The sequence below is a fragment of the Scyliorhinus canicula genome, chromosome 19 (assembly GCF_902713615.1).
Source record: "Scyliorhinus canicula chromosome 19, sScyCan1.1, whole genome shotgun sequence".
NCBI classification, from domain to species: Eukaryota; Metazoa; Chordata; class Chondrichthyes; order Carcharhiniformes; family Scyliorhinidae; genus Scyliorhinus; species Scyliorhinus canicula.
The window spans coordinates 1,418,402-1,446,352 of record NC_052164.1 but is presented as its reverse complement, the minus strand read 5'-3'; the positions used below and the strand labels follow the sequence as shown (position 1 = coordinate 1,446,352).

Below are 27,951 nucleotides of genomic sequence, written 5' to 3'. Positions count from 1 at the left end.
TAGCACTGGGCCCCGGGCCGGGGGGCCGCTCTCACCTGTCCGCCGGGCCGAGCCGAGCGCCGTGAGGAGCAGCAGCCCCGCGAGCCGCATCGTCCCGCCAGCGCCGCCACTTCCGGTGCGGGGGAGGGGCGCGGGGCGGGGCCTCGGGGAGGGGCGGGGCCTGGGACGGGGCGGGGACTGGACGTTGGGCCGATAGGCGTGGCTTTGGGGGGGGCGGACCTGCCGGGTCAGGGGGAAGGGTTGAGGGACGGACTGGGTCCGGAAGCTTTCGGTGACGGTAGTTTGGTGCTGACCCGGAAGTGGTTACCCGGAGTGGGTTCCCCGGCTGGCTGGAGGATGCGGGCTGGCACGGTTGCGGTCTGCTGCCTGCTCTGTGCTGCCAGCGGCCTCCCGGCGGCCCGCTCCTCTCAGGGAGACCGGGAGCCCCATTACCGCAACTGTGTGCGGCTGTGTGAGCGGAACAACTGCTCCGGGGCCGCACTCCGGGCCTTCGGCAAAATGCAACCGCTCCACATGCTGGCGACAGGTCAGAGCCTCACCCCCCACCCACACTATCACCCCCACCCCCTACTCCCACCCCCCCCCCCCCCACCCACACTATCACCCCCACCTCCTACTTCCCACCCCCCTACTCCCACCCCCACCCCCACCCCCCCCCCCCCCCCACCCACACTCTCACCCCCACCTCCTACTCCCACCCCCCTCCCCCACCCCCACCCCCCCCCCCCACCCCCACCCCCCCCCCCACCCACACCATCACCCCCTCCCCCCCCCCCCCTTCCCCCACCCCCTCCCCCGCCATCACCCCCTCCCCCACCATCACCCCCCTCCCCCACCCCCACCATCACCCCCCTCCCCCACCATCACCCCCCTCCCCACCATCACCCCCCTCCCCACCATCACCCCCCTCCCCACCATCACCCCCTCCCCCACCCCCACCATCACCCCCCTCCCCCACCCCCACCATCACCCCCCTCCCCCACCATCACCCCCCTCCCCCACCATCACCCCCCTCCCCCACCATCACCCCCCTCCCCCACCATCACCCCCCTCCCCCACCATCACCCCCCTCCCCACCACCACCCCCCTCCCCCACCATCACCCCCCTCCCCCACCATCACCCCCCTCCCCCACCATCACCCCCCTCCCCCACCATCACCCCCCTCCCCCACCCCCACCATCACCCCCCTCCCCCACCCCCACCATCACCCCCTCCTCCACCCCCACCATCACCCCCTCCTCCACCCCCACCATCACCCCCTCCTCCACCCCCACCATCACCTCCCTCCCCCACCATCACCCCCCTCCCCCACCATCACCCCCCTCCATCACCATTACCCCCCACCCCCACCATCACCCCCCTCCCCCACCCCCACCATCACCCCCCTCCCCCTCCCCCACCCCCACCATCACTCCCCTCCCCCACCCCCACCATCACCCCCCTCCCCCACCCCCACCATCACCCCCCTCCCCCACCCCCACCATCACACCATCACCCCCCTCCCCACCCCCACCATCACCCACCTCCCCCACCATCACCCCCCACCATCACCCCCCTCCCCCTCCATCACCCCCACCATCACCCCCTCCCCCTCCATCACCCCTCTTCCCCCCCACCCCCTCCATCACCCCCCTCCCCCCCACACCCCCCCCCCCCCACACCCCCCTCCCCCCACATCACCCCACCCCTCCCCCTTCCCCACCCACCATCACCCCCACCCACCATCACCCCCACCCCTACCCACCATCACCCCCACCCCTCCCCCTTCCCCACACCCCCCTCCCCCCACACACACACACACCCCCCCTCCCCCCACACCCCCCCCCTCCCCCCACACCCCCCTCCCCCCACACACTCCCCTCCCCCCACACACTCCCCTCCCCCCCACACACCCCCCTCCCCCCCACACACCCCCCCTCCCCCCCACACACCCCCCTCCCCCCCACACACCCCCCTCCCCCCCACACACCCCCCTCCCCCCCCACACACCCCCCTCCCCCCCACACACCCCCCTCCCCCCCACACACCCCCCTCCCCCCCACACACCCCCCTCCCCCCCACACACACACCCCTCCCCCCCACACACACACCCCTCCCCCCCACACACACACCCCTCCCCCCCACACACCTCCCTCCCCCGACTCTCACTGGGGTACGGGTCCCACACACACTGACTCTCATTGGGGTACGGGTCCCACACACACTGACTCTCACTGGGGTACAGTTCCACACACACTGACTCTCACTGGGGTACAGTTCCACACACACTGACTCTCACTGGGATACAGTTCCACACACACTGACTCTCACTGGGGTACAGTTCCACACACACTGACTCTCACTGGGGTACAGTTCCACACACACTGACTCTCACTGGGATACAGTTCCACACACACTGACTCTCACTGGGATACAGTTCCACACACACTGACTCTCACTGGGGTACAGTCCCACACACACTGACTCTCACTGGGGTACAGTCCCACACACACTGACTCTCACTGGGATACAGTTCCACACACACTGACTCTCACTGGGGTACAGTTCCACACACACTGACTCTCACTAGGGGACAGTTGCACCTGTATCTGGTGCAGCTCCCATGTCAACTGAACACTGGTGAGTTGGCATGGCTTACCAATAGCCGTAACCTGCGTTATGAGCCTTGGTGCCAGGCCTTTCCCCTTTATAACTGGAACGGTGTGAATGATGTGGCGGCTCTGAGTGGTGAGTTTGATTGTGCTGAGTTTCTGCTGACGACTGGCTTTGTTTCCTTGGGCAGGCTGGCGCTGTGCTGATGACTGTAAATACAACTGTATGTGGGCGACTGTTGGACTTTACATTAAAGAGGGACACAAAGTGCCTCAGTTCCATGGCAAGGTAATTACGAGCTGATCTGACTTCCTTATTGATATCAGCTTTGCTGATGGAACCCTTACCGTCTGAACTTCCTGTGGTCAACGGATCGCCTCTGGATTCTACACTGCAGACCCCTCGCCACAACCCCACCCCTTCGTCTCGTCGCTGCAACATCACCACAATGCCTCGCTAGCTCTATCACCGCATTCCCTCGCCACCCTCACCGTGACTGCCCCCTGACCGCTTACTATGACCCCACCTTGCTGGAACAATGCCATGCCAAGCTGTTCTTTACTTTCACTGATGACTATTTATTTATTTTTTCCAGTGGCCCTTCTACCGATTTCTCTTCTTCCAGGAGCCTGCCTCAGCTGCTGCCTCCATACTGAATGGACTGGCCAACTATGTTATGTTGAACAGGTACCGGGCGGCAGTCCCTTTCCAGTCTCCGATGTACCGCACGTGCATTTCCTTTGCCATGGTAACAGCAATTCTTACTCCAGCTATTCCGCTATTGCAAAACTGTGTCTTTGGGCCTGTTTAGTGGAGAGGTGTGTAGAAAAGTAAACACATTTTGACACCCCAAAATATTAATCTCTTTATTATAATAATAATCGCTCATTTTTACAAGTAGGCTTCAATTAAGTTACTGTGAAAAGCCCCTAGTCGCCACATTCTGCCGCCTGTTTGGGGAGGCTGGTACGGGAATTGAAGCCGCTCTGCTGGCATTGTTCTGCATTACAAGCCAGCTGTGTACCCCACTGTGCTATACCAGCCCCTGTACATAGGCTGGTATAGCCTCTGTACAGAGCTCCCAACACCAGTGTATGTTTGGGCTATCTGTTCTGTACCTTTTACTTTGTGATTCAAACTTTCTTGTATGGTGTTTCCTTGGAAATAATCATGTCCACCCCTGCAACCCAAAGGTTATCTGGCTCGTCACGTAGCCTGCTGGGGATATGTGGTTAGGAAGTGTGTGAAATCACCTTGAGTCTGAATCTGTTCTTACTCTCTGGAGACTGGAGCAGGAACCCAGGCTTGTTTACCCCTACCCTGGTCCTGGGCTATACTTCTACCCCTGTCTGAGAATGTGTGCAGAGGGAGGTGGTGGGTGCTGAGGCAATCACTCAAATCATTCTCCTGTCTATGCAGTGCTTCTTTATTGAGTAACCCATGAAGGGGATGAATAGCTAGATATTGGCTCCTTTCCATGAGAGTTTTTAGATGAAAATGAAGCAAGTTATTCCAAATCACTGGGCTCTGCCCCAGCTGGAGTACTGTGCCCAATACTGGACTGATGTCAAGGCCTTGGAGAGGTTACGGAGCAGAATTGCTGCAATGCCAGTGATCAGTGGCTGCAGTTGTGTGAAGAGAGTGCAGAAGCGGGGATTATTCTCCTGACAGCAGAGAGGGCTCAAAATCACACAAATAAATAAGGAGAAACTGTTTCCAGTGGCAGGAGAGTCGGTAAGCAGAGGGACACAGATTTGAAGTGGAAAATGTCAGTGCTCAGGGGAAGTGCAAGGGAGAGGGATTAATTGGACAGTTCTTTTCAAAGTGCTTTGTGATGACTGTAGGAATGTCGGATGTATTATCTGTATTTGGTTAATGGTGAGGTGTGTGTGTGTTGCAGTAGTTTTAAAAATCCAGTCAACATTGGGTGTCAGTGCATTTAAAGCATCGTAAAAGCTTGGGCTAATGGGTTTTTGTTTGGATTAAGAGGGTTTCCTGTGGAGTATTTAATTAGAGACATTATTTCAGGGGAGGCATGGTAGCACAGTGGTTAGCACAACTGCTTCACACCTCCGGGGTTCCAAGTTTGATTCCCGGCTTGGGTCACCGTCTGTGTCTGTTTGCACGTTCTCCCCGTGGGTTTCCTCCGGATGATCCGGTTTCCTCCCACAGTCCAAAGATGTATATTGGCCATGATAAATTATCCTTAGTGTCCAGAAAGGTTTAAGTGGGGTTACTGAGTTACGGGGATAGGGTGGAGGTGTGGGCTTAGGTAAGGTCCTCTCTCCAAGGGCCGGTGCAGACTCGATGGGCCAAATGGCCTCCCTCTGCACTGTAAATTCTATGATTCAGCTTAGTAAGATCAGGTAACTAATGGGAGGTGCTGGAGTGCCAGTTATATTAGCAGATCAGTAGAGATTGTTCAGTGGGTAAATGGAAGTCAAACCAAGAAGACAGTTTCTGAAGACTTCCTGTATTGTTCTGACACGTTTCAGCATTACCTCTTCAAACAATCTCAAACTAATTCTGCCTGGGTCTGCTAACTGTATTTAAAGTGGATGTTGACCTGAGGTGGGTTTGTTTGAATGGGAGTAAAGATAGCAGTTAAGGATTTTTGTGTCACTATTGATCAACATTGTTTAGGGGGGACTTGTAAACTATTTTCTGGTGTGATATTTTAATACTGTCAGTAATAAAGTTTTTTAATTTACCATATTTGTATTTCTTTGTGAAGTCACTGCTGGAGCGAGGAATCCTTGCCGCACAGTCTGACAAAATTAAAATAAATCTTGAGGTTTGTGTCCGAGCCATTTTTGGGGTCTGGTCCGGGATTGTAAAATCTTCAACAGGAATGATTGGTCAAATGGGCTCACTCGGCTAAATCGCTGGCTTTTAAAGCAGACCAAGCAGGCCAGCAGCACGGTTTGATTCCCGTACCAGCCTCCCCGGACAGGTGCCGGAATGTGGCGACTAGGGGCTTTTCACAGTAACTTCATTGAAGCCTACTCGTGACAATAAGCCATTTTCATTTCATTTCATTTCAAGACCCCAGCAGAAGCTTGTGTTGACTCCACCCCGACTCACTGAGAATTAGTGTTAATGCCCTTCTCCCAGAATGGAATTGGCATCTGCTGAGGCAGAGCTGAATGGTTGTGACTGTGTGCCGTGTTCTGATTACCTCTAACCTGTCTGCTCATCGCTGTGGTGTTAATTTGAATTGAATACACAGTCCCAAGTTAAGCTTGTGCAGTGTTAAAAGTCCCCAAACTGACCTCTTTGCATCATGACAACACCAAGGATTGAAAGCTAGCGTCTTTAATGTGACGGATATTCAAAATGAGTGTCAACATTTCTCTTCCGGTAGGTCACCCTTAATGCCTGGGTTTGGTCCACAGTCTTCCACACACGTGACACGCTGCTTACCGAGGTAAGTAATCACATTTCATAGGCTGCAGCTTCTGTTATAACCGAACACTCACGGTTTTAGACATAACCTGAAATATATGGGACGGCACGGTCACACAGTGGTTAGCACTGTTGCTTCACAGCGCCAGGGTCCCGGGTTCGATTCCCGGCTTGGGTCACTGTGTGGAGTCTGCACGTTCTCCCCGTGTCTGCGTGGGTTTCCCACGAGTCCCGAACGATGTGCTTGTTAGGTGAATTGGACATTCTGAATTCTCCCTCTGTGTACCCGAACAGGCGCCTGAGTGTGGCGACTCGGGGATGTTATTTATTATTTTATTTAAAATTAATTATTTTTTTATCATTATTATTGGTTTAATGTAAATTTAATTTTGCAGAAAATGGATTACTTCTGTGCTTCGTCAGTGGTGCTGTACTCCATCTACCTGTGCTGTGTCCGGTGAGTCTTTCCTTCGTTCCAGCACTAACAGATTCCATCACCCTGTAACCACTGTCACTGGCAGCTGATTCAGGCTGACAGGCTGAACCTTCTGACAAGGGTGTGAAATTGAACCTGTAGATTCCACACCTGGTTCGATGATGACAGTACCCTGGACTTCTAGTGAGAGACATGGTGTCTATAAAACCCCCTCGAGCCTCAGGTCCCACCCAACTTCTGACAGTATCAGCTGTGACTCAGTGGGCAGCTCTCTTGCCTTTGAGTTAGGAGCTTGTGGGTTCTTTAAGGTCAGTTTCCCTCTTCCAAAGCCTTCCCAAGGAAAACCATGGCAGGGTGGCACCCAATCTGCTTCCATTCGGTAACCCTCTGCCTCCCCATGGCCCCTTCATTTGTGCTGCCTAAACCTCCCCTGTCCCTTCTGGCTGATTAGCTGTTAAATGGCCTGGAATAAAATACTCAAAAGGCCTGAAATCTGGGTTTGTGTTTACTCCCTGCCCCCAATCCCACCCGAAGCTGTACAGGAAATGGTCGGAGAACAGTGGAAGGAGGAGGAATGGATCGGAGGAGGGTAGACTTAGGGAATGAAGACAATTTGAAGGAGTGGATTTGGAATGTGTGCAGAGATGGGCCTGATCCAATTCCCTCAACATCGTCTTTCATGGTTAGCACTGCTGCCTCACGGGGCCGAGGACCTGGGTTCGATCCTGGCCTCAGGCACACTGTCCGTGTGGAGTTTGCACATTGTCCCAGTGTGTGCGTGGGTTTCACCCCTGCAATCCAAAAGTGGGGCAGCACGGGGGCACAGTGGTTAGCACTGCTGCCTCAGCTCCAGGGACCCGGGTTCAATTCCGGCCTCGGGTGACAGTTGTGTGGAGTCTGCACATTCTCCCCGTGTCTGCGTGGGTTTCCTCCGGGTGCTCCAATTTCCACCCACAGTCCAAAGATGTGCACGTTTGGTGGGTTGGCCGTGCTAAATTGCCCTGAGTGTTCAAAAAGATTAGGTGGGGTTGCAGGTATAGGGTGGCGGTGTGGGCTTAAGTGGGGTGCTCTTACCAAGGGCCGGTGCAGACTCGATAGGCCGAATGGCCTCCTTCACTGTACGTTCTATAATTGGGGAAAAAAATTGGGTACTCTAAATTTATAATTAAGAAAAAGATTGTCTTTCAATATTGAGACATTTTATAATTTTGTAAATAATGCAGCAGGAGCAGGAATCCGGTGCTGTTTGCATCTCTCTCTGTAGGATGTGCCTGGCACACAGTATCTGCTGAATGCTGCCTCACCACCTCTGGCACTGTTCGTTCTCTAGGACCCTGGGTTTGACTCGCCCCTGGACAGCCAGTCTTTTTGGGGCCCTACTCATCGTATTGTTCGGGTGTCACGTCTGGTACCTCACCTACGTGCATTTTGACTATGGGTACAACATGGCTGCCAACATTTTGATAGGTGAGAGAGGCTCTGACTGGAGTCTGACTTGTTCCTTATTTTAGTAAGAATGTGTTTAAAATAGGAATGCTTCTGTATCGCGGCGTTTAAATTGAGTCAAGACTGTCTGATTACTGGGAGTTTAACTCTGTATCAAACCCCGTAACTGCCCTGGGAGTGTTTGATGGGGACAGTGTAGAGGGAGCTTTACTCTGTATCTAACCTTGTGCTTTGCCTGTCCTGGTGTGGCCTCACCAATGCCCTGTACAATTGCAGCAAGCCATCCCTACTCCTGTACTCGAATCCTCTTGCTTTGAAGACCAGCATATCATTTTCTGCCTTTCCTGCTGCTGTACCTGCGTGCCTACCTTCAGTGACTGGTGTACGAGGACACCCAGGTCTCATTGGCACGTTCCCCTCTCAATTTATGGCCATTCAGATAATAATCTGCCTTCCCCATTCTGCTACCAAAGTGGATAACCTTTCATTTATCCACATTATACTGCATCTGCCATTCATTTGCCCACTCACTCAGCCTGTCCAAATCACACTGAAGGATCTCTGCATCCTCCTCACAGCTCACCCTCCCACCCAACTGTTATCTGTAATTCTGGAGATCTGAAATTTCATTCCCTCATCTCAATTATTAATATATCATGAGGGGCTGGTTTAGCACATGGGCTAAACAGCTGGCTTGAATGCAGGACAAGGCCAGCAGCACTGGTTCAATTCCCGTACCAACCTCCCCGAGCAGGCGCCGGAATGTGGTGACTAGGGGCTTTTCACAGTAACTTCATTGAAGCCTACTTGTGACAATAAATGATTATTATTATATGTTGTGAATAGCTGGGGTCCCAGCATCGCTCCCTGCGGTCCCCCACTAGTCATTGCCTGCCAATTTGAAAAACACCTGTTAATTCCTACTCTTTTTTTTTTCGTTTCTGCCAAACAGTTTTCTATCCATCTCAGCACGGTAGCACAATGGTTAGCACAGTTGCGTCACGGCTCCAGGGTCCCAGGTTCGATTCCCAGCTTAAGTCACTGTCTGTACGGAGTCTGCACGTTCTCCCCATGTCTGCGTGGGTTTCTTCCGGGTGCTCCGGTTTCCTCCCACAGTCCAAAGATGTGCAGGTTAGGTGGCTTGGCAGTGATAAATTGCCCTTAGTGTCCAAAAAGATTAGGTGGGGTTACTGGGTTACAGGGATGGGGTGGAGGGGTGGGATGTTTTTTCCAAGAGTCGGTGCAGACTCGATGGGCCGAATTTTCACAGTAACTTCATTGCAGTGTTAATGTAAGCCTACTTATGACACTAATAAAGATGCTATAAAAGGAACTGTTGCAGAATCTACAGAATCCTGGAAGATGACCGACAATGTATCCATTATATTTCGAGTCACTTCGTTCAGTACTCTGATATGTAGATTATCAGGCCCTGAGGATTTATCAGTTTTCAATCGCATCAATTTCCCCAACACCATTTCTTTACTAATATTGAGGTCCTTCCATTTCTCCCTCTCACTCAACCTTGCGTTCCCCAATATTCTGGTATCTGATTGGTGTCCTCATTTGTGAAGACAGAACCAGAGTATGTGTTTAGCTGCTCAGCCATTTCTTTGTCCCCATTATAAATTCTGCTGTCTCTGACTGGAAGGGACCTACATTTTCTTCACCAATCTTTTTCTCTTCACATACCAATAGAAACTTTTGCAGTCAGTTTGTATGTTCCCTACAAGCTTGCTCTCGTACTCTTATTTTCCCCTTCTTAATCAATCCCTTGGTCCTTCGTCCTGAATTCTAAACTGCTCCCAATCCTCAGACCTGTTGTTTTTCTTGGCCAATCTGTCTGCTTCTTCCTTGGATTGAATACTATCTCTAATTTCTATTGCAAGCCATGGTTTGGCCATCTCTCCCTTTTTACTTTTGTACACGATAGGAATGAACAATTGTTGCAGTTCCCTCATGCGCTCCTTGAATGTTTGCCATACACTGTCATCCTTTAAGTAATGTTTCCCAATCCATCACAGCCAACTCGCACTTCATAACATTGTAGTTTCCTTTAAGATTCAGGACGCTAGTCTCAGAGTCAACTACTTCATTCTCCAACAAAAACAGAAAATACTGGACAACCTCAGCAGCTTTGACAGCGTCTGCTAAGATTGTCCAGTATTTTCTGTTTCTGTTTTAGATTCCAGCATCCGCAGTAATTTGCTTTTTACTTCATTTTCACTCTTGCTGAAGAATTCACCATATTAAAATCTTCCATCCCCAAGGGGTCTTGCATGCATGACGAGATTGCCGACAATTCCTTCTCATTCCACAGTACCCAGTTTAGGATGGACAGTTTTCTAGTTGACTCCTCAACTTATTGGTCCAGAAACCCATCTTGTATACACTCCAGGAATTCCTCCTCTAAGGTATTGTGGATAATTTGAGTTGCCCAATCTAACCCCGTGCTGTACCTGTCCTGGGAGTGTTTGATGGGGACAGTGCTGAGGGAGTTTTACTCTGTATCTAACCCCGTGCTGTACCTGTCCTGGGAGGGTTTGATGGGGACAGTGTAGAGGGAGCTTTACTCTGTATCTAACCCTGTGCTGTACCTGTCCTGGGAGGGTTTGATGGGGACAGTGCAGAGGGAGCTTTACTCTGTATCTAACCCCGTGCTGTACCTGTCCTGGGAGAGTTTGATGGGGACAGTGTAGAGGGAGCTTTACTTTGTATCTAACCCCGTGCTGTACCTGTCCTGGGAGTGTTTGATGGGGACAGTGTAGAGGGAGCTTTACTCTGTAACTAACCCCGTGCTGTACCTGTCCTGGGAGAGTTTGATGGGGACAGTGTAGAGGGAGCTTTACTCTGTATCTAACCCCGTGCTGTACCTGTCCTGGGAGTGTTTGATGGGGACAGTGTAGAGGGAGCTTTACTCTGTATCTAACCCCGTGCTGTACCTGTCCTGGGAGAGTTTGATGGGGACAGTGTAGAGGGAGCTTTACTCTGTATCTAACCCCGTGCTGTACCTGTCCTGGGAGAGTTTGATGGGGACAGTGTAGAGGGAGCTTTACTCTGTAACTAACCCCGTGCTGTACCTGTCCTGGGAGAGTTTGATGGGGACAGTGTAGAGGGAGCTTTACTCTGTATCTAACCCCGTGCTGTACCTGTCCTGGGAGGGTTTGATGGGGACAGTGCAGAGGGAGCTTTACTCTGTATCTAACCCCGTGCTGTACCTGTCCTGGGAGAGTTTGATGGGGACAGTGTAGAGGGAGCTTTACTTTGTATCTAACCCCGTGCTGTACCTGTCCTGGGAGTGTTTGATGGGGACAGTGTAGAGGGAGCTTTACTCTGTAACTAACCCCGTGCTGTACCTGTCCTGGGAGAGTTTGATGGGGACAGTGTAGAGGGAGCTTTACTCTGTATCTAACCCCGTGCTGTACCTGTCCTGGGAGTGTTTGATGGGGACAGTGTAGAGGGAGCTTTACTCTGTATCTAACCCCGTGCTGTACCTGTCCTGGGAGAGTTTGATGGGGACAGTGTAGAGGGAGCTTTACTCTGTATCTAACCCCGTGCTGTACCTGTCCTGGGAGAGTTTGATGGGGACAGTGTAGAGGGAGCTTTACTCTGTATCTAACCCCGTGCTGTACCTGTCCTGGGAGTGTTTGATGGGGACAGTGTAGAGGGAGCTTTACTCTGTATCTAACCCTGTGCTGTACCTGTCCTGGGAGAGTTTGATGGGGACAGTGTAGAGGGAGCTTTACTCTGTATCTAACCCCGTGCTGTACCTGTCCTGGGAGAGTTTGATGGGGACAGTGTAGAGGGAGCTTTACTCTGTATCTAACCCCGTGCTGTACCTGTCCTGGGAGTGTTTGATGGGGACAGTGTAGAGGGAGCTTTGCTCGGTATCTAACCCCGTGCTGTGCCTGTCCTGATAGATAGATAGAGAAATACAGCACAGAACAGGCCCTTCGGCCCACGATGTTGCGCCAAACTTTTGTCCTAGGTTAATCATAGAATTTTGGACAATTTTTCATGGCCAATCCACCCAACCTGCACATCTTTGGACTGTGGGAGGAAACCGGAGTACCCGGAGGAAACCCACGCAGTCACGGGGAGGATGTGCAGACTCCACACAGACAGTGACCCAAGTCGAAATCGAACTTGGGACCCTGGAGCTGTGAAGCAATTGTGCTATCCACAATGCTACCGTGCTGCCCTTAAGAAGTTAAGAAGTCCTGGGAGTGTTTGATGGGGACAGTGTAGAGGGAGATTTCGGTGTTTGATTTCCAACACTGACCCCTCATGTCGGTGAAACGTTTGCAGGATGAGTGTGAGTGATGTTGTAGTTTGCACAAAGATAAAAGGAAATTTCTTTATTCAGAGGTTTGTGTATATTTGGGATTTTTCAGTCCCAGAAAGCTGTGAATGCCGAGTCACTTGGTTTGGTTCAGACTGAGATTGATAGATTTTTGTGCTCAATGTGAAACGAGATGTGGGAATTGGGTCGGAAAGATGAGTCGGGATAGAAGTCCAGCCGTTACTGAAAGGCCGTGTGGTCTCGAGGGATCTTGTATCTGACTCCGTATTTCTCACATTGTTCTAATGGGGTGCCTGCTTCCCACTCTGTCGTTCCAGGGTTGATTAACATCCTGTGGTGGCTTTGTTGGTGTCTGTGGAATCGAGCTCGTCTCCCCTACGTGTGGAAGTGTATGATTGTAGTTGGTTTGCTGAATGGACTGGCTTTGCTGGAACTGCTGGACTTCCCTCCCTGGCTATGGGTGTTTGATGCTCATGCAGTCTGGCATTTCAGCACCATCCCTGTGCCCTTCCTCTTCTACAGGTCAGTCAGCAAGCAGCATTTACTCAAGTCTGCGCTCACCGCTCCGGGAATCATTGAATTTTGCAGCACAGGAGGAGACTATCCAGTGCATTGTGCCTTTGCAGATGCCATGGACGAACAGTCCTGAAAAATCTCCTTTTCAAACAGTTATCCAATTCTTATTTGGAAGTAAAGATGTTTCCCCATCTCTCATTCTGGTCCTTTTGCCAATGATCTTAAATCTGTGTCCCTCTCGTTATCAACCCTCCTCTTTACTTAATCTATAAACCCCTTCCCGACCCCACTGTGGGCCTGACCCCGGGCCCCGGCCCCGCTGTGGGCCTGACCCCGGGCCCCGCTGTGGGCCTGACCCCGGGCCCCGCTGTGGGCCTGACCCCGGGCCCCGCTGTGGGCCTGACCCCGGGCCCCGCTGTGGGCCTGACCCCGGCCCCTCTGTGGGCCTGACCCCGGGCCCCGGGCCCCGCTGTGGGCCTGACCCCGGGCCCCGCTGCGGACCTGAGCCCGGGCCCCGCTGTGGGCCTGACCCCGGGCCCCGCTGCGGACCTGAGCCCGGGCCCCGCTGTGGGCCTGACCCCGGGCCCCGGCCCCGCTGTGGGCCTGACCCCGGGCCCCGGCCCCGCTGTGGGCCTGACCCCGGGCCCCGGCCCCGCTGTGGGCCTGACCCCGGGCCCCGGCCCCGCTGCGGGCCTGACCCCTGACCCCGGCCCCGCTGCGGGCCTGACCCCGGGCCCCGGCCCCGCTGTGGGCCTGACCCCGGGCCCCGGCCCCGCTGTGGGCCTGACCCCGGGCCCCGGCCCCGCTGCGGGCCTGACCCCGGGCCCCGGCCCCGCTGCGGGCCTGACCCCTGACCCCGGCCCCGCTGCGGGCCTGACCCCTGACCCCGGCCCCGCTGTGGGCCTGACCCCGGCCCCGCTGTGGGCCTGACCCCGGCCCCGCTGTGGGCCTGACCCCGGCCCCGCTGTGGGCCTGACCCCGGGCCCCGGCCCCGCTGTGGGCCTGACCCCGGCCCCGCTGCGGACCTGACCCCGGGCCCCGGCCCCGCTGCGGACCTGACCCCGGGCCCCGGCCCCGCTGCGGACCTGACCCCGGGCCCCGGCCCCGCTGCGGACCTGAGCCCGGGCCCCGCTGTGGGCCTGACCCCGGGCCCCGCTGCGGGCCTGACCCCGGGCCCCGCTGCGGGCCTGACCCCTGACCCCGGCCCCGCTGCGGGCCTGACCCCTGACCCCGGCCCCGCTGCGGGCCTGACCCCTGGCCCCGGCCCCGCTGTGGGCCTGACCCCGGCCCCGCTGTGGGCCTGACCCCATGACCCCGGCCCCGCTGTGGGCCTGACCCCGGACCCCGGCCCCGCTGTGGGCCTCACTCAGAGCCCTGGCCCCGCTGTGGGCCTGACCCCATGACCCCGGGCCCCGCTGCGGGCCTGACCCCGGGCCCCGGCCCCGCTGCGGGCCTGACCCCGGCCCCGCTGTGGGCCTGACCCCGGCCCCGGCCCCGCTGTGGGCCTGACCCCGGCCCCGCTGTGGGCCTGACCCCGGCCCCGCTGTGGGCCTGACCCCGGCCCCGCTGTGGGCCTGACCCCGGGCCCCGACCCACTGTGGGCCTGACCCCGGGCCCCGCTGTGGGCCTGACCCCTCCCCTGCACCACTCTATGCGTTTCGATGTTGCACTGTATTAGAGGTCAGCGCTCTGTTGCTGTGTTACTGGTGGTGGTTAATTGCCAAGTGTCCAGTTTTCTGTTCCTCCGGCGACTGATACAATCTGGACTAGGCTGGGAGTGAGGGGAGGGGTAAGCTGCTTAATTGTAGAATTTTTGTGTTTTAACCGGATGAAAATGCTGTTTGGGTGATACTCACTCCCTGTCTCTCTCTCCCATTCCCCCAGCTTTCTCATTGATGACAGTCTGCATCTTCTCGATGTGAAAAGAGAATAACAATGGGGGCGAGCTGCTGCACCCAGTGACTGCAACGTGAATGTATGAGATGCTGACACAGTGGATTTCATTTCAACATTTTCTGCATTTACTTTGCGCTTCAGACATCATGATTCATTCTATACGTGTTGGTTTATCAGTGAGACTTCGAGCCGGTCAGTTAACACCGTGAGACACAGAGCCGGTCAGTTAATACATGGCACTGGAATTTAGTCTAGGGTCAGAACTCGTGAGGAGTAAATATTTGTGGGAAAAAGGCAAGGGAGCAAAACTAGGTGAGTTACACTTTTAAAAATTTCTTTCAAGGGAAGAGGGTGTCTGTGGCTGAGCCAGCATGTATTATCCATTCCTAATTGCCCTTGTGAAGGTTCTGATGAGCTGCCTTGAACGGCTGCAATCCATGTGGTGTAGGTACACCCACTGTGCTGTCAGGGAGGGATTTCCAGGATTTTGTCCCAGCGACAGTGAAGGAACGGCTGATATATTTCCAAGTCAGGATGGTGAGTGACTTGGAGGGGAACCTCCAGGTGGTGGGGTTCCCAGGTATCTGCTGCCCCTGTCCTATATTATAGAGGTTACAGGTTTGGAAGGTGCTGTCAAAGGATGCTTGACCAGTTTCTGCTTGCAACCTGTAGATGATGCACACGGCTGTTACTGTGTGTCGGTGGTGGCAGGGGTGCCAATCAAGCGGGGCTGCTTTGTCCTGGATGGTGTCGAGCGTCTTGAGTGTTGTTGGAGCTGCACTCATCCAGGCAAGTGGAGAGTATCCCATCACACTCCTGACTTGTGCCTTGTAGATGGTGGACAGGCTTTGGAGAGTCAGGAGGTGAGTTACTCACTGCAGGATTCCCAGCCTCTGACCTACTGTTGTAGCCACAGTATTACTATGGCTGCTTCAGTTCAGTTTCTGGTCAATGGCAACCCCCAGGATGTTGATTGTGGGGGATTCAGCGATGGTAATGCCAGTGAATGTTAAGGGGAGCTGCTTCGATTCTCTCTTGTTGAAGATGGCCATTGCTTGGTACATGTGTGGCACGAATGTCAGCCCAAGCCTGGATATTGTCCAGGTTTTGGTGCATTTGGACATGGACTGATTCATTATCTGAGGAATATCGAATGATGCTGAACACCGCAATCGTCAGCAAATGTCTGACATTGAACATCCCCATCAAACATTGGGCCTTATGATGGAGGGACAGTCATTGATGAAACAGCTGGAAATGTTAGTGCCTGGGATCCTCCGTAGAGGATGTGCAGAGAGTTGGTACAGACATGATCAGCCAAATGGCCACTGCCGGGACTGTAACTGTTCCAGGTGACACCGATCCCAGAGCAGCCGTGTCCTGGCCCCGCCCCCATGGCTGTTTTTAATCAGAAACATTGATTACTTTTCCAGATATTTTTGTTTGGAAATGAGGATTGCTGACCGCTCTGAACCTGCTTCACTTCCCAATGCTGCCACCAAGTGGCACAAACCACCTGCAGCTGCCTTTAGCTTTTATTTTCTTGTTCACTTGACTTTATCTGGAGCAGCACGGTCACACGGTGGTTAGCACAGTTGCTTCACGGCTCCAAGGTCCCAGGTTCGATTCCTGGCTTGGGTCACTGTCTGTGTGGAGTCTGCATGTTCTCCCTGTGTCTGTGTGGGTTTCCTCCGGGTGCTCCGGTTTCCTCCCACAGTCCAAAGATGTGCAGGCTAGGTGGATTGGCCATGCTAAATTGCCCCTTAGTGTTCAAAATTGCCCTTAGTGTTGGGTGGGGTAGGGCAGCACAGTGGCGCAGTGGGTTAGCACTGCTGCCTCACGGCACCGAGGTCCCAGGTTCGATCCAGGCTCTGGGTCACTGTCCGTGTGGAGTTTTCTCCCCGTGTCTGCATGGGGTTCGCCCCCACAACCCAAAAGATGTGCAGAGTAGGGGATTGGCCATGCTAAATTGCCTCTTAATTGGAAAAAATTAATTGGGTACTCTTTAAAAAAAAAAAAAATGTTTAAGTATCGGGTGGTGTTACTGGGTTATTGGGATAGGGTGGAGGTATGGGCTTGGGTCGGGTGCCCTTTCAAAGAGCAGGTGCAGACTCGATGGGCCAAATGGCCTCCTGCACTGTAAATTCTATGGAGAAAAAAATGGAGTCTATGTGGGGAGGGCAGGCTGGTCGGGGGGCGGACCTCGTTGCTGTTCAGATTGAATCAGCCGAGAAAATACCTCTCGCCCATTCACAGAAATTCCAATTCAGCCACTGCAGCAGCATTCCTTCTCCCCATCCTGAATCACCCCCTCTATCCCTCACTCCTATCCCCCGTGTTGCTCACCACCTCCTCTACCTCTCAACCCCTTGTTCCTCCACCCTGCATGCCACTTGTTGGGTGAATTGGATATTCTGAATTCTCCCTCCGTGTACCCAAACAGGCGCTGGAATGTGGCGACTAGGGGCTTTTCACAGTAACTTCATTGCAGTGTTAACGTAAACCTACTTGTGACAATAAAGATGATTATTATTCGGTACCATGTGGCTGGTGCGAATGCTGGCCACAAAGCTAGTGCATGTGTTGATTGGATTTGTTGCATTCTCCACAAAGCCTGAAATGTCTGTGGATTGAGTGGTTAAATCCATTTTCTGAATAGTGGAAATATTTTGAATAGCTTCAATAAATAAATAGAATGCCGGGTTTTTAATGAGTCTGTGAATTCCTGACCTAATGGGAGCAGCTTTTCCAGGCAGACTTCCTCAAGTAGAGTGCGAGAGGTTCATCACTTTCCCATGGGAACCTAGGATGAGCAATACATACAGGTTGTGCTCTGTTTCCCAATGTTTAATATAGTCCTGCTCTAAATTATCCTGTGTTTAACGCAGTTCTTCTCTGCGATTCCCAGTGTATTACGCAGCCCTGCTCTGTGTTACCTGGGGGTTTTCAGCAGCCCTAATTCGTGTTCCCTGGTATAAAGTGAACAGGTTCTGGTTTTGAGGAAATGGTTGCTATTTGTTATAGAACCATAGAATTTCTTAAGTACAGAAGGAGGCCATTCGGCCCATCGAGTCTGCACCAAACCTCTAAAAGAGCACTCTGCACAGGCCCACTCCCCCACCCTATCCACACAACCCCACCTAGCCAGCACATCTTTGGACTATGGGAGGAAACCCACACAGACACGGGGAGAAAGTGCAAACTCCACACACACAGTCACCCGAGGTTGGAATTGTACCTGGGTTCCTGGCACTGAGGCAGCAATGCTAACCACTGTGAGGCAGCAATGCTAACCACTGTGACCGTGTGTTATGATCTGTGTCTCAGACTCAGGAACAAAATCTCCAAATGGCTGAATATTTGAGCTTTGTTCATTGATTTATATTTTAATATCCTTCATCTCTGTATCCGTTTACACAAAAAAGAAAACATTGAAGCTCAACAATTACTGAGTAAACCTAACGAGCAAACAGAACATCGCACGTACACCGAGAACACATATCAAATCATTACATTTATCTAGATATCATTACATTTCAGGAAACGCTGTGAGGGCTTTGAAGATGTTAAAGAAGAGATTGAGCAGAGAGGTCCCAGGGGTGAGGGATTACAGATATATGGTGGAGACTGGACATGCTATGATTGTTTTTGGGGCAGAGAGGGCAAAGAGATTCGATAGAGGTTTGAAACGGTTTGATAGATTAATTAAAGGGAACCTGTTTTCAGTGGCAGATGGGTCACTGATCAGTGGGCTCAGGTTTAAGACAGAGGAACCCAGGGAAATACGAGGAAAGCATTTTCACAAAATGAGTGGTAAGGATTTGGGATGCAGATTCTGTCGCTGGGTCAATATCCTGACAGGCCCTCCCTGACATCCGTGGGTGTATCTGCACCACATGCTTCAAGAAGGCAGCTCACCACCATCACAAGGGCAGTTAGAGATGGACAATAGATACGGATCTAGCCAACAATGCCCACATCCTTTGAAAGAATTGTTCAAAATCAGTAGTAACCTTCAAATTGGCTAAATGGTGGAATGTGGAATAACTGCAGGAATCTGAGGAATAAGCAGTGGAATGAGATTAACTGACTTACTCTTCAAAAGAACCAGTACGGACTCTTCCTGCGCTGCACTATTCTATGTTTCTATACATATGCCTAGAAAATGAACGTAATTATTCATGTGCCAAGATCACATGTTGCATTGCATCTGATACACAAAGATCTGTCTAATTATTAAACATGCCTCTTCATATGGATCTACTTGTTATACGTGATTGCAGCATGTGCCTAATGGTTAGATACACCAATGCCTGAGCAGCTGTAATGATTGTGTAGCGAATCTCTCCTGTTTCAGACAGTTCTTTCAGCTCCATCTACAGTAACAATACAGCACTGGAACAGGCCCTTCGGCCCTCCTGGACAATTACATCAAACACTGCTCGGAATTCAACAATATTTATTGGTTTCTATTTGTTTAGTCCTGGGAGTAGACAAAAATTTGACAAATTAAAATCGTAAAAGCATTTGTGAGTCAGTCACCAAGCAGTGTACTGTACATGGGGAGTGACACAGTAACTCATGGATTGGTGGATAGTTACTTACAGGGGTGACCTGCTGCACTGACTGTTTAACCCAGGGTCATGTCTCTATTTTCTCTCCGCTTCGCTGTGGAAGGTTTTACTTAATTTTTGATTAAATGTTTGTCAAATCTCTGGCAGTAAATTTACAAATATGCAGGTCAGAACTTTTGTGCTTGGAGATAGAAAACGCCACGCACATCATCAACCCCGATTTGCAGTTCAGAGGGCATCTTGTATGTTTTGAAGACACAGATTTTGTAACCAGATTTGCTCACGGCCTCCCTCACGTAATCTTCATCGACAGGAACAACGCTGAGTTTTGCCTCCCCAGCCAAGTAATAAGATTCATCAAGTGCCCCGATCATCAGGAGGAAACCCCCTGGTTTTAGGAGTGAGGTGATGTTCGCCAGAGCCTTCTCCAATGATTTCTTATCTGGACAGACAGCCTCCAGACAGAAAGTTGTGCTGATAGCATCCACAGGATCCAGCACCTTGGGATACAGGGGATTTGGCTGCATGATGTCGCAGTGACAGACATCTTTAATTGTTGTCCGCAGTCTCTGCTCCTTCTCTTCCCAGTGATTACTGCATAGAAGATCATCACCATTACTGATCAATCCCTCACTGACCATTTCCTCACTGACTGAATATTGACCCATCCCTCACTGACCATTTCCTCACTGACTGAATATTGACCCATCCTCACTGGTCATTTCCTTCCTGACTGAATATTGACCCATCCTCACTGACCATTTCCTCACTGACTGAATATTGACCCATCCCTCACTGACCATTTCCTCACTGACTGAATATTGACCCATCCCTCACTGACCATTTCCTTCCTGACTGAATATTGACCCATCCTCACTGACTGAATATTGACCCATCCCTCACTGACCATTTCCTCACTGACTGAATATTGACCCATCCCTCACTGACCATTTCCTTCCTGACTGAATATTGACCCATCCCTCACTGACCATTTCCTTATTGACTGAATATTGACCCATCCTCACTGACCATTTCCTTATTGACTGAATATTGACCCATCCTCACTGACCATTTCCTTATTGACTGAATATTGACCCATCCTCACTGACCATTTCCTTATTGACTGAATATTGACTCATCCTCACTGACCATTTCCTTATTGACTGAATATTGACCCATCCTCACTGACCATTTCCTTATTGACTGAATATTGACCCATCCTCACTGACCATTTCCTTATTGACTGAATATTGACCCATCCTCACTGACCATTTCCTTATTGACTGAATATTGACCCATCCTCACTGACCATTTCCTTATTGACTGAATATTGACTCATCCTCACTGACCATTTCCTTCCTGACTGAATATTGACCCATCCTCACTGACTGAATATTGACCCATCCCTCACTGACTGAATATTGACCCATCCCTCACTGACTGAATATTGACCCATCCTTCCTGACTGAATATTGACCCATCCTCACTGACTGAATATTGACCCATCCTCACTGACTGAATATTGACCCATCCCTCACTGACCATTTCCTTCCTGACTGAATATTGACCCATCCTCACTGACTGAATATTGACCCATCCCTCACTCTCCATTTTCTTATTGACTCAACCCTGGCTGTTTCCTCACTGACCCCCCATTTACCAATTCCTCCCTCACACTGATCCTCCCTGACCCATTAATGATCCATCGCTCATTGACCAATCCCTCACTAACTCTATCCTGGGTAATGCCCCTTACCACAGGTAGTAACATGCACCTTTACCTCTTCCCCTCGAGGCTGCAGACATATTTGATGTAGAGGCTCCAGTCAAAGGCTCCGGGCTCGGCTTGTAGCCATTTCTGTAACTCCTTCCGATTCACCTCCAAATAATCAGACATCACAATGTTGTTGAAGAAGTCACAGGCGCTGATGACTTGGTACAGAGTCGGGCCGGATCCAATGTCCAGGAGGGTATGGCCACGAATTTCACCTGCAGTGAAGCAGAGGCAGAGCTTCAGTGTGAACACACAGTCCGGTTTAAACACTGCAAACCCTGACAAGCAAACGAGGCAGAAATACAACCAAGTTACAACTGTTCTCCACGACACACCAACACGGTCCTCGTCTAATTTAGGACAATTTGTCTTCACTCCAAACGCAGACCCCACCATATTCTGAGGCAATGATCAATTAATATTTGGTCAACTATGAAGAAAAGGCAGTAAATGAAATTGAGGTACAGGTCAACCCTGACCAAGTTGAATAGCCGAACAGGTCTGAGGGCAGGAGTGGCTCCTTGTTCTTGATTTTTTTAAAAATACTGAGCCTTTTAGTGGACATCACCGCTACCTTGAATTGCTTCCCCTGTCCATCCATACCCCAAACGCCTCGCCCCACATTCAGGCAGAGTTGGGTATTGGTCAGTAGACAACGCCGGGTTTAAGTATACACAAACTTTGGATGAAATAATCGCACAGGTCAGCATTGACGGCAATTGATCCAAACAAGCCCTCTACTTTCTAAAGACAGTTCATGTACTAATAGGACAGAGAATCAAGGACCAGAATCGACTGAGGAGAGTCATCATCAATGGGGCAAGAGCGGAGCTGGGCCACTTAGACTGGAATGAAAGGTTAGTGGGGGGAAACTAGCTGAATAATGGGCTAACTTAAAAATGACTAGAGCAAGGGCAGCACGGTGGCCTAGTGGTTAGCACAACCGCCTCACGGCGCTGAGGACCCGGGTTCGATCCCGGCTCTGGGTCACTGTCCGTGTGGAGTTTGCACGTTCTCCCCGTGTCTGCGTGGGTTTCGCCCCCACAACCCAAAAATGTGCAGAGTAGGTGGATTGGCCACGCTAAATTGCCCCTTAATTGGAAAAAATAATTGGCTAATCTAAATTTTAAAAAAAAAATGACTAGAGCACAGCCAAGGTATATTCCCTTAAAAGAGATGTGAAAAATTTGGAAGTATTGTGAACTGTGTAGAGGACAGTGTAGAACTTCAAAAGGTGATGGATAAGCTGATGGAGTGGGCAGATAGGTGGCGGATGAAGTTCAATGCGGAAGTGTGAGGTGTTGCATTTTGGTAGGATGGAGAGACAATAGAAAATGAGAAAATTTAAAGGGGGTGCAGGAGCAGAGGGATTGTGTGTATAGATCATTAAAGGTGCTGGGATGGGTGGAGAGAGCAGTTAATAAACTATCGTACTCTGGGCTTTATTAACAGGGGCATATAGGACAAGAGCAAGGTGTTTATACTGAACTTATACTAGATACTAGTTGGTTATTTGTGTGGAAACAATGTGCAGGGGTTGGGGGACAAGGCAGGGGAATGACGCTATGATACGATGCTCATTTACAGACGTGCAGCATGATGGTGGCCTGCACCAAAACAATTCTGTGATTCTGCAAAGCCTGCTCAGTCTCCTGCTGACCAATCCTCAGTCAACAACCCACTTTCATCAAAACAAAAGCTCTGGAGCTCTGAACAACAGGCATGTGGACTCTCAACGTCAACTCCATTTCTCTCTCCATAGATGCTGCCAGACCTGCTGGGGTTACCCAGTATTTACAACATACATACCCCCATCAGGACACCCATTCCCCCATCACTCTAAACTACTGACCCTCACCTCGGTCACTACAATACTGACCCTCACCTCGGTCATGACAATACTGACCCTCACCCCGGTCACTACAATACTGACCCTCACCTCGGTCACTCCACAATACTGACCCTCACCTCGGTCATGACAATACTGACCCTCACCCTGGTCACTCCACAATACTGACCCTCACCCTGGTCACTACAATACTGACCCTCACCCTGGTCACTACAATACTGACCCTCACCTCGGTCATGACAATACTGACCCTCACCTCGGTCACTACAATACTGACCCTCACCTCGGTCACTACAATACTGACCCTCACCCCGGTCACTACAATACTGACCCTCACCTCGGTCACTACAATACTGACCCTCACCCCGGTCACTACAATACTGACCCTCACCCTGGTCACTCCACAATACTGACCCTCACCCTGGTCACTACAATACTGACCCTCACCCTGGTCACTACAATACTGACCCTCACCCCGGTCACTACAATACTGACCCTCACCCCGGTCACTACAATACTGACCCTCACCCTGGTCACTACAATACTGACCCTCACCCTGGTCACTCCACAGTACTGACCCTCACGCTGGTCACTCCACAATACTGACCCTCACCCTGGTCACTCCACAATACTGGCCCTCACCCTGATCACTACAATACTGACCCTCACCCTGGTCACTCCACAATACTGACCCTCACCCTGGTCACTACAATACTGACCCTCACCCTGGTCACTCCACAATACTGGCCCTCACCCCGGTCACTACAATACTGACCCTCACCCTGGTCACTCCACAGTACTGACCCTCACGCTGGTCACTCTACAATACTGACCCTCACCCTGGTCACTCCACAATACTGACCCTCACCCTGGTCACTACAATACTGACCCTCACCCTGGTCACTCCACAATACTGACCCTCACCCTGGTCACTCCACAATACTGACCCTCACCCTGGTCACTCCACAATACTGGCCCTCACCCTGGTCACTCCACAATACTGACCCTCACCCCGATCACTACAATACTGACCCTCACCCCGGTCACTACAATACTGACCCTCACCCCGATCACTACAATACTGACCCTCACCCAGGTCACTACAATACTGACCCTCACCCTGGCCACTACAATACTGACCCTCACCCCGATCACTACAATACTGGCCCTCACCCTGGTCACTACAATACTGACCCTCACCCTGGTCACTCCACAATACTGACCCTCACCCTGGTCACTACAATACTGACCCTCACCCTGGTCACTCCACAATACTGGCCCTCACCCCGGTCACTACAATACTGACCCTCACCCTGGTCACTACAATACTGACCCTCACCTCGGTCACGACAATACTGCTCCTCACCCTGGTCACTGACCTTTTGCGAATGAAGATGCAAAGCAGCGGAGTTTCCAGGGAACGATACAGTCTTCACTGTCAAAGTTGGCTCGAGGAGGCATATAGTTGTTCTGAAGATAAGCCTGAGGATTGAAGAGCTGGTACCTATCGGTGACCTCAGAAGATTTCAACATCTTCAATCCTGATGTATATAACAGTGCTGTTAATGTAACAACCAACAACACTGTGTCAATGATACAAAACAGAGTGATCAATCAACGCAGCTCAGTCACAGCAGAGTGACCGACCAGCTCAGACACACAGCAGAGTGACCGACCAGCTCAGACACACAGCAGAGTGACCGACCAGCTCAGAGTCACAGCAGAGTGACCGACCAGCTCAGAGTCACAGCAGAGTGACCGACCAGCTCAGACACACAGCAGAGTGACCGACCAGCTCAGACACACAGCAGAGTGACCGACCAGCTCAGAGTCACAGCAGAGTGACCGACCAGCTCAGAGTGACCGACCAGCAAAGACACACAGCAGAGTGACCGACCAGCTCAGAGTTACAGCAGAGTGACCGACCAGCTCAGACACACAGCAGAGTGACCGACCAGCTCAGAGTCACAGCAGAGTGACCGACCAGCTCAGAGTCACAGCAGAGTGACCGACCAGCTCAGAGTCACAGCAGAGTAACCGACCAGCAAAGACACACAGCAGAGTGACCGATCAGCTCAGAGTTACAGCAGAGTGACCGACCAGCTCAGAGTTACAGCAGAGTGACCGACCAGCTCAGACACACAGCAGAGTGACCGACCAGCTCAGAGTCACAGCAGAGTGACCGACCAGCTCAGAGTCACAGCAGAGTAACCGACCAGCTCAGACACACAGCAGAGTGACCGACCAGCTCAGAGTTACAGCAGAGTGACCGACCAGCTCAGACACAGCAGCAGAGTGACCGACCAGCTCAGAGTCACAGCAGAGTGACCGACCAGCTCAGACACACAGCAGAGTGACCGACCAGCTCAGAGTCACAGCAGAGTGACCGACTGCTCAGAGTCACAGCAGAGTGACCGACCAGCTCAGAGTCACAGCAGCAGAGTGACCGACCAGCTCAGAGTCACAGCAGCAGAGTGACCGACCAGCTCAGAGTCACAGCAGAGTGACCGACCAGCACAGACACACAGCAGAGTGACCGACCAGCTCAGAGTCACAGCAGAGTAACCGACCAGCTCAGAGTTACAGCAGAGTGACCAACCAGCTCAGACACAGCCCCAGAGTGACCGACCAGCTCAGAGTCACAGCAGAGTGGCCGACCAGCTCAGAGTCACAGCAGAGTGACCGACCAGCTCAGAGTCACAGCAGAGTGACCGACCAGCTCAGACACACAGCAGAGTGACCGACAGCTCAGACACACAGCAGAGTGACCGACCAGCTCAGAGTGACCGACCAGCTCAGAGTCACAGCAGAGTGACCGACCAGCTCAGAGTGACCGACCAGCTCAGACACACAGCAGAGTGACCGACCAGCTCAGAGTGACCGACCAGCTCAGAGTACCAGCAGAGTGACCGATCAGCACAGTTGAGAATCAGGTATTTATACTGTGAGCTCAGATTGTAGGTTGAGCCAGATTTGTAAATTATTACATTAGTGGGTTGAGGACTTTTGTAAACAGAGTTATCAGTGATAAAAAATCTTTTAAAACCTTCAGGCTGGCCACGAATAAATGTAATTTTATTTTCAATGCGGCAGTGGTTATGGGACTGGCTGTGGAGCGGCAGCAGGTGAGATATTTTACAATGATGGATTAAACAGAAACAAACTGCGAATCGGGAACTGCCTTAGATCATTGGAAAACATTTAAAAAACCATAACCTGCTCCAGATCACCGAATGCTCCGAGCCTCGTCAGAAAGAGGGAGGTGCAGTTTACTGGGAGTTGAAGATCCTCTTTCCCAGACACTGACTTTCCACAGTCCGCAGTTCCAACACTGCCTAAACACTCATTGTTATTCTATATTTAATATGGATATGGCAGCAATAATTTGGTTTCTTCAAACAATAAGTCACCACCCTCTGGCTGAAGAAAGGAATGAATAGGTGAACTCCAATAGTTGTTTATTCCTATTTGGTGCAAGAGTAGAAAGTGAACTGTGGCCAAACCATGGCTTACAAAGGAAATTAGAGATAGTATTAGATTCAAAAAAGAGGCATACAAATTACAAGGAAAAGCAATAGACCTGAGGATTGGGGACAGTTTAAAATTCAGCAAAGGCAGACCAAGGGATTGATTAAGAAGGGGAAAATACAATTTGAAAGTTAACTAGCGGGCAACATAAAAACTAACTAAAAGTTTCTATAGGTATATAAAGAGAAAAAGATTAAAGAAACAAATGTCGGTCCCTTACAGTCAGAAACGGGAATTCATAACAGGGAATAAAGAAATTGCTGAGGAATTAAATTTGTACTTTGCTTCAGTCTTCACAAAGGAAGACATGAATAATGTACTGGAAGTTCTGAGAAGTACAAGTTTTAGAGAGGAGCTGAAGGTAATTAGTATTAGTGAAGAAATGGTTTTGGGGAAATGAATGGGATTGATGGCAGACTAATCTCCAGGGCCAGATAATCTTCATCCCAGGGCATTCACCTGAGGAAGGAGCTGTGCTCCCAAAGCCAGTGATTCGAAACAAACCTCTTGGACTTTAACCTGGTGTTGTAAGACTGCTTACTGTGCTCACCCCAGTCCAACGCCGGCATCTTCACATCATGACCAGAGCACTTAAGGAAGTGGCCCCAGAAATAGTAGATCTATTGGTGGTCACTTTCCAAAATTCTTTGGACTCTGGGATGGTTACATAAGAACTAGGAGTCGGCCATCTGGCCCCCTTGAGCCTGCTCCGCCATTCAATGAGATCATGGCCGATCTTTCTGTGGACTCAGCTCCACTTTCCGGCCCGAACATAATAACCCTGAATTCCTTATTGTTCGAAATCTATCTCTCTTTGCCTTAAAAACATTTAAGGAGATCGCCTCAACTGCTTCACTGGGCAAGGAATTCACAGATTCACAACCCTTTGGGTGAAGAATTTCCTCCTCAACCCAGTCCTAAATCTGCTCCCGTTTATTTTGAGGCTATGCCTCCTATTTCTATTTTCACCCGTCAGTGGAAACAACCTCCCTGCTCCGATCTTATCTATTTCCTTCATAATTTTATATGTTTCAATAAGATCCCCCCTCATTCTTCTAAATTCCAATGAGTTCAGTCCCAGTCGACTCAGTCTCTCCTCATAAGCCAATCCTCTCAACTGCGGAATCAACCTACAGATTGGAGGGTAGCGAATGTAACCCCGCTAGTCAATAAGGGAGGTAGAGAGAAAACGGAACTATAGACCAATGAGCCTAACGTCGGGAGTAGGGAAGTTGCTGGAGTCCATTGTCAAGGATTTCATAGCACAGCATTTGGAAAGCAGTGGTGCAATCCAGTGTTTTTCAAACTTTTTTCCCCGGGACCCACTTGTACCAACCAGAGGACCTTTGGGACCCAAGCTGGGTCGACGTTCGCGACACACCATTATTACTTACTTTTAATGCGGCGAGTGGGCCTGCATGATCCTCACCATCTCACTTGCTTCGTCATTCAATGCTACATTTCTGCAAAGGACTTCAGCTGACGATTTAAGTTCTTGCTGAATGCTTTGAAAAATATCAAGAGGTTTGTCCTTAAACTCGCCATGCTTAGTCTTCAAATGCCTTTAAGATTTAACGGTTTTAAACTTCATTTATCAGTACTTCCCTGCGTATAACACACATGGGCTTTGC

At 51.3% G+C, this 27,951-nt stretch overlaps 3 protein-coding genes across 12 annotated transcripts in view; 1 reads left to right on the top strand and 2 right to left on the bottom strand.

The window, feature by feature from the left end:
- erbb2 (erb-b2 receptor tyrosine kinase 2) overlaps positions 1-124 on the bottom strand; it is a 79,954-nt gene extending 79,830 nt beyond the window's left edge. For both annotated transcript variants that reach the window (XM_038778616.1, XM_038778617.1), the window contains exon 1: positions 36-124. In XM_038778616.1, coding sequence (XP_038634544.1) covers positions 36-90 — 55 coding nt within the window. In that variant the 5' untranslated portion in view covers positions 91-124. The remainder of the gene's footprint in view (positions 1-35) is intronic.
- Positions 125-300: 176 nt separating this feature from the next.
- Positions 301-15,408, top strand: pgap3 (post-GPI attachment to proteins phospholipase 3). Of its 7 annotated transcripts, XM_038779553.1 has the most exons (8): positions 301-526; positions 2,784-2,881; positions 3,189-3,341; positions 5,958-6,020; positions 6,394-6,455; positions 7,765-7,901; positions 12,501-12,705; positions 14,584-15,408. In XM_038779553.1, the coding sequence occupies exons 1-8, from the start codon at positions 337-339 to the stop codon at positions 14,630-14,632; spliced, it is 957 nt and encodes a 318-aa protein (XP_038635481.1). In that variant the 5' UTR covers positions 301-336; the 3' UTR covers positions 14,633-15,408. The 7 variants fall into 7 exon arrangements, 6 of the variants coding, with proteins under 6 accessions (XP_038635481.1, XP_038635483.1, XP_038635482.1 ...); XM_038779555.1 differs by lacking the exon at positions 2,784-2,881 and having other exon boundaries at positions 3,189-3,280; XM_038779554.1 differs by lacking the exon at positions 3,189-3,341.
- Positions 15,409-17,960: 2,552 nt separating this feature from the next.
- LOC119954239 (phenylethanolamine N-methyltransferase) lies at positions 17,961-25,685 on the bottom strand. Of its 3 annotated transcripts, none has more exons than XM_038779314.1 (4): positions 25,660-25,685; positions 24,172-24,351; positions 20,951-21,158; positions 17,961-19,763 (listed from the first exon to the last, which is right to left on the bottom strand). In XM_038779314.1, exons 2-4 carry the CDS (start codon positions 24,323-24,325, stop codon positions 19,337-19,339), a joined length of 789 nt encoding a protein of 262 aa, XP_038635242.1. In that variant the 5' UTR covers positions 24,326-24,351; positions 25,660-25,685; the 3' UTR covers positions 17,961-19,336. The 3 variants fall into 3 exon arrangements, with proteins under 3 accessions (XP_038635242.1, XP_038635244.1, XP_038635245.1); XM_038779316.1 differs by lacking the exon at positions 25,660-25,685 and adding an exon at positions 25,392-25,473; XM_038779317.1 differs by lacking the exon at positions 25,660-25,685 and having other exon boundaries at positions 24,172-24,353.
- Positions 25,686-27,951: the final 2,266 nt, after the last annotated feature.